Source organism: Zophobas morio, unplaced genomic scaffold, assembly GCF_036711695.1.
Source record: "Zophobas morio isolate AGI-343-1 ecotype UQ-CSIRO unplaced genomic scaffold, CSIRO_AGI_Zmor_V1 ptg000020l, whole genome shotgun sequence".
Classification (NCBI taxonomy): Eukaryota; Metazoa; Arthropoda; class Insecta; order Coleoptera; family Tenebrionidae; genus Zophobas; species Zophobas morio.
In genome coordinates, this window is record NW_026972125.1 from 756,115 (window position 1) to 762,114 (window position 6,000).

The window sequence follows — 6,000 nt, forward strand, 5'->3', positions numbered from 1 at the left end:
TTTCAAATTAAAAAATCGAAAAATTGAAGAATGAAAAATGAAAAATTAAAATCGAGAACTTGAGAATTGAAAAATCGAAAAATAAAAGAATTTCCAAATTATAAAATTGAAAATTCGAAAAATTGCAAAATTGAAAATTTCGGAAAATACAAAATTAAATATCGAAAATTAAAATCAAAAAATGAAAAATTAAAAATCGAGAACTTTAAAAATGAAAAAAACATCTAAGAATAGAAAAAATAGAAAACTAAAAATTGAAAGAACGAAATTCAAAAAGTCTAAAAATTGAAAAATCGATAAAAGGAAGAATTTCAAAATTGTAAAATAAAAAATCGAAAAACTGAAAAATTAAAAAATTGCAAATTGAAAAACGGAAAAATTTCAATATTATAAAATTAAAAACTCGAAAAATTGCAATCGAAAACTTGTAAAATCGAAAAATATTAACCAAAAAATTGAAAATCTAGAAATTCCTTTTTGAAAAATTGAGAAATGAAATATCGAAAAATTGAAAAATCGAAAAATGGAAGAATTTCAAAATCGTAATAATTGAAAAATTAAAAAATTGCAAAATCGAAAAAATGAAAATTCGAAAAATGGAAATTTTAATATTATAGAATTAAAAAACTCGAAAAATTTAAATCAAAAACGTGTAAACCCGAAGAATTTAAACTAAAAAATTAATTTCTTTTTTTGTTCCATTTTTATGGCATTTTCGTTACGTTTTTTATCTTTTTTTATGCCGCCTTTATTTTTTTGTCGATATTTTTCTTGTAGTTTTACGTCTTTGTTAACCTTTTTTTTTTACCTTTTTTTCTGTTCGCATTTTCTTTGTTCGCGTTTTTCGCTTTTTTTAACATTTTTTTCCTCCTTTTTTATTTTTCAACGAAAAATTTCAAGTTGAATTGAAAAATCGAAAAATTGGCTAACGAAAAATTGGAAACCCGAAAAATAAAAAAATTAATATTTGCAATAGAAAAATTGAGAGATCGAAAAAAATCACAAAATTAAAATCAAACAATGAAAAATTAAAAATCGAGAACTTTTAAAATGAAAAAACTGAACATCTAAAAATAGAAACAACGGAAAATCAAAATATCTAAAAATTGAAAATTAGAATTATTTCAAAATTGTAAAATTCAAAAATCGAAAAATTGCAAAATGACCAAATTAAAACTTCGAAAAACTGCAAAACTGAAAATTCTAAGACTAGAAATTGAAAAATAAAAGACTTATAAGAAACTAAAAAGTCGCAAAACTGAACATTTTTAAATTGAAGAATCGAAAAAATGAAAAAATACAAAATTGTAAAAACGAAAAATGAAAAATTAAAATCGAGAACTTTAGAATTGAAAAATCTAAAAATTGACCAACTAATAAAAATTGAAAAATCGAAAAAACGAATAATCAAAATATCTAAAAATTGAAAAATTAACGAATTTCTAATTTATAAAATTTAAAAATCGAAAAATGGAAATTTCAAAATTATAGAATTGAAATAAAAAACTTGTAAATTCGAAAAATTGAAAATCGAGCAATTATAAGTCGCAAAATTGAACAATGGAAGAATTTCAAAATTAAAAAAATCGTGAAATTGTAAAATTGAACCAACGAAAAATTGGAAACTTCAAAAATCAAAAATTCTAAAATTTGCAATAAAAAAATTGATACATCGAGAAACTGAGAAATCGAAAAAATATAAAATTGAAACTTGAAAAGTTCGAAAAATACAAAATTAAAAATCGAGAACTTTAAAAATGAAAAATTGTGAAACTAAAACTCGAAAAATAGAAAAAACGGAAAATCAAAATGTCTAAAAATCGGAATCATTTCAAAATCGTAAAATTTCAAAATCGAAAAATTGCAAAATAGCCAAATTGGAAATACAAAAAACTGCAAAAATGAAAATTCTAGAACTAAAAATTGAAAAATAAAATATTAAGAAACTGAAAAGTCGCAAACTGAAAATTTTCAAATTAAAAAATCGAAAAAATGAAAAATACAAAATTGAAAAAATGAAAAATTAAGATCGGGAACTTGAGAATTGAAAAATATAATAATTTAAAATCGAAAAATTGAGCAACTAAATAAAAAACGAAAAATCAAACTATCTAAAAATTGAAAAATCGAAAAATGAAAGAATTTTCAAATTATAAAATTAAAAAATCGAATAATTGAAAAATTAAAGAATTGTAAAATCGAAAAATTGAACCATGGAAGAATTTCAAAACTGTTAAAATTAAAAAAAAAATAGCAAATTCGTGAAATTAAAAATTTTAAATCGAAAAATTGAAAAAACGACGAATCAAAATATCTAAAAATTGAAAAATCGAAAAAAAAAGAATTTCCAATTTATAAAATTTAAAAATCGAAAACTTGTCAATTCGAAGAATTTAAACTGAAAAATTGAAAATCGAGAAAGTCAAAAATCGAAAAATATAAAATTGAAAATTTGAAAAGTTCGAAAAAAAAAAAATTAAAATAAAAAAATGAAAAATTAAAAATCGATATATATATTTAAAAAATTAAAAAAAAATCAAAATTGTAAAATCTAAAAGAGGACAAATTGCAAAATAACCAAATTGAAAATTCGAAAATCTGCAAAACTGAAAATTCTAAAACCAGAAATTGAAAAATAAAAGACAAAGAAACTGAAAAATTAAAATCGAGAACTTGAAAATTGAAAAATCTAAAAATTTTAAATCGAAAAATTGAGCAACTAAATAAAAATCGAAAATTTGAAAAAACGCAAAATCCGAAAACTGAAAAATCGAAAAATGAAAGAATTTCAAAACTGTAAAATTATAAAAACGAATAATTGAAAAATTAAAAAAAAAAATGCAAAAATGAAAAAAATACAAAATCGAAGAAACGAAAAATCAAAATTAAAATCGAGAATTTGAGAATTATTGAACAATTGTAAAATTTTAAATCGAAAAATTGAGCGACTAAGTAAAAATCAAAATTGAAAAAAGAAAAATCAAAATATGTATCTAAAAATTGAAAAATCGAAAAATGAAATAATTTCCAAACTGCAAATTTAAAAAATGGAATAATTAAAAAATTGCAAAATCGAAAAATTGTAAAATTGAAGAATGGAAATTTCAAAATTATACAATTTCAATCAAAAACTTGTAAATTCGAAGAATTTAAACGAAAAACTTGAAAATCGAGAACCTCAAAAATGCAAATATCCAAAAATTGAAAACACCAGAAATTTCAAGTTGAATTGAGGAATCGAAAAATTGACTAACGAAAAATTGGAGACCCGAAAAAATCAAAATTTCTAAAATTTGTAATGGAAAAATTGAGAGATCGAGGAACTGAAAAATCGAAAAATATAAAATTGAAAATTTGAAGTTTGGAACATTCAAAATTGAAATCAAAAAATGAAAAATTCTGAAATTAAAATTCGAAAAATAGAAAAAACGGAAAATCGAAATATCTAAAAATTGAAAATTCGAATTGAGAGATCGAGAAACTGAAAAATCAAAAAATATGAAATTGAAAATTTGAAAAGTTCGGAAAATACAAAATTAAATATTTAAAATTAAAATCAAAAAATTAAAAATTGAGAAATTAAAAATCGAAAAATTAAAAAAAAATTGAAAAATTAAAATTGAAAACTTGAGAATTGAAAAATTTAAAAATTTTGAATCGAAAAATTGAAAAATGGAAAGATTTCAAAACGAAGTTTCCAAAAATCAAAAATTCTAAAAATTGTAAAATGAAAAAATTGAAATCGAAAAATTGTATAGGTATCGAAAAATTAAAAAAATACAAAAATGAAAAAATGAAAACTTGAAAAATTAAAAAATACAAAATTTGAAAACGGTAAATTGAGAAAACGAAAAATTCAAGAATTTCAAAAATTGTAAAATAAAAATGTCGAAAAACTGAATAACTGAAAATGGAAATTTCAAAATTATAGAATTCGAAACTCAAAAAATTGAAAACAAAAACTTGTAAACTCGGAGAATTTAAACTAAAAAATTGAAAATCGAGAAACTAAAAACATGAAATATTCAAAAATTGAAAAAACGAAACTTTTTTTTTAAGTTCTGTTTTTTGTTTCCTTTTTGTGGCCTTTACGTTTTTTACCTTTTTTATGTCGCCTTTATTTTTTTGTCTACATTTTTCTTGTAGTTTTACGTCTTTGTCAACTTTTTACCTTTTTTTTTTCTGTTCGCATTTTTTTGTTGCTCCATTTTTTGCTTTTTTTAAACTTTTTTTTTCTCATTTTTAATTTTTGTACACTTTTTTCGCCCTCTTTTTGTTTTTTCCTCCCATTTTTTATTTTTTTTTTTTAACTTTGTTGATTTTTTTTTCATGCTTATAAAGGTTTTTGTAGTCTTTTTTTTCGTTTTTTTTTGACTTGATGACGTCATCCGAAATATTGTATTTGTATTTTTGACTCTGTGGATGTAGATTTTTGGAAAAAAAAAATTACTAAATATTTCCAAAAAACTAAAAACCATCCCCACCAAAATTTTATGACGTCCTCAAAATTTGCTAAGTAAAAACTGACAGAGAACGACTAAAAGTTTGGTACCAACTTTTTAATTTCGAATGTCCCCAGAAACTAAAAGACGAAGAAATCACCTTCGAGAGCCTCCTCGAGGGCGTCAGCACCGTGGTGAAATCCCTCCAGTCCGACTCCCCCGACGGCCGCGACTCCTTCCCGGAGCCCACCCTCCCCGAGCCCGAGACCCTCCTCGTTCAATTCTCCGGCCGCCTCATCTTCAACTCCTCCGAGGTGTGCGACGAGCGCCTCACCATCCGGTACTGGCTCTCCATGCCCACCGACGAGTCCGAGTACGAGAACGTCTCCTGCGACCTGGCCGAAGTGGCCCGCCAGTACCTGCCCCAGGAGTTCAACATCGCCCGCGAGATCGAGAAGCTGTGCCGAATCTGCCCCTCGGAGGCCAGCAACGAGAAGGAGAACCAAGACAACGACCAGAAGGCCAAGACGAAGAAGCCTTTCAGTGGGTGCGGCGACTCCTGGTGAACCCTGTCTGACGTGCGTGTGTTTCAGTAACCCCCGTGCGGGCGCGGGGCTTCCCGAGGACGATCCAGCAGCGCTCGGACGTGTTCAGGTCGAGGCCGCCCAACACGTCGAGGCCGCCGTCGCTCCACGTCGACGACTTCGTGGCGCTGGAGACGTGCGGGGCGCAGCCGACGGGGCCCACGGGGTACAACAAGTTCAGCCGGGAGCTGCTGGCGTCGACGAGGCTGGCGAGGGGCAGCAGGGGGAGGGCGTTCGTGACGTCGGAGAGGTCGGTGCAGTGCAGGCAGATGTAAGTTGGAGGAGAGGGTGGAGGTGATGATGATTTTGGTGTTTCAGGTCCTGGTGGGGAGTGAATCTTGTTCGGGGTTCGTATTGATGTTTATGTGGTTGTAATGATAGGATATGTTTAAATAAATAAATTAAATTTTATTTCTTCATGGAGGGGTTTTACGATGTTTTAGGGCAACCGATAAAATATCGGTTACCGATAAAATATCGGTTACCGATAAAATATCGGTACCGATAAAATGTGGTCGTCTCTTTCTTTCACATCTGGGGTGCGATTTTGTTTCTCGATCGAAAAAAACTCGATAGCGATAAAATCTCGTTTGCTGATTGGTTGAGATGCTACATTTCTGTAACATTTCTCGATTCTGTCACGAAATCAACTCTTCATGGAGTGATATTTTCTCGATAGCTCTGAGTAAAGTGATAAAGTTTGGCCACATAACCTCAAAGTTTATGTCAAAAAAGAAGTTCAAAATCGTAATTCTGAGTTATAAGTTCTTAAAATTAAGGTAATTGTAAACTTTTGGCCATTTCATAAATATATGTAAAGAATAAATGCAAACTTTTGCATGTAAAAGCTACGTAATGACATTTATCGCAAGTGATAATTTATCACTTCGATCGAGAAACAAAATCGCACCCCTGAAATTTATATTTTCGTCCTTGTCATTTATCGCTACGTTATCGCTTCGTATCGTATCGGT

General features: G+C 27.8%; 1 protein-coding gene across 1 annotated transcript in view; it reads left to right on the plus strand.

The window, feature by feature from the left end:
• Positions 1-5,445, plus strand: part of LOC135131270 (protein virilizer) — a 28,813-nt gene extending 23,368 nt beyond the window's left edge. Inside the window, exons 5-7 of the mRNA XM_064058936.1 lie at positions 4,580-4,985; positions 5,036-5,297; positions 5,345-5,445. Of these exons, the coding sequence (XP_063915006.1) occupies positions 4,580-4,985; positions 5,036-5,297; positions 5,345-5,384 (708 nt within the window). The 3' untranslated portion in view covers positions 5,385-5,445. The remainder of the gene's footprint in view (positions 1-4,579; positions 4,986-5,035; positions 5,298-5,344) is intronic.
• The last annotated feature ends 555 nt before the right edge of the window (positions 5,446-6,000 follow it).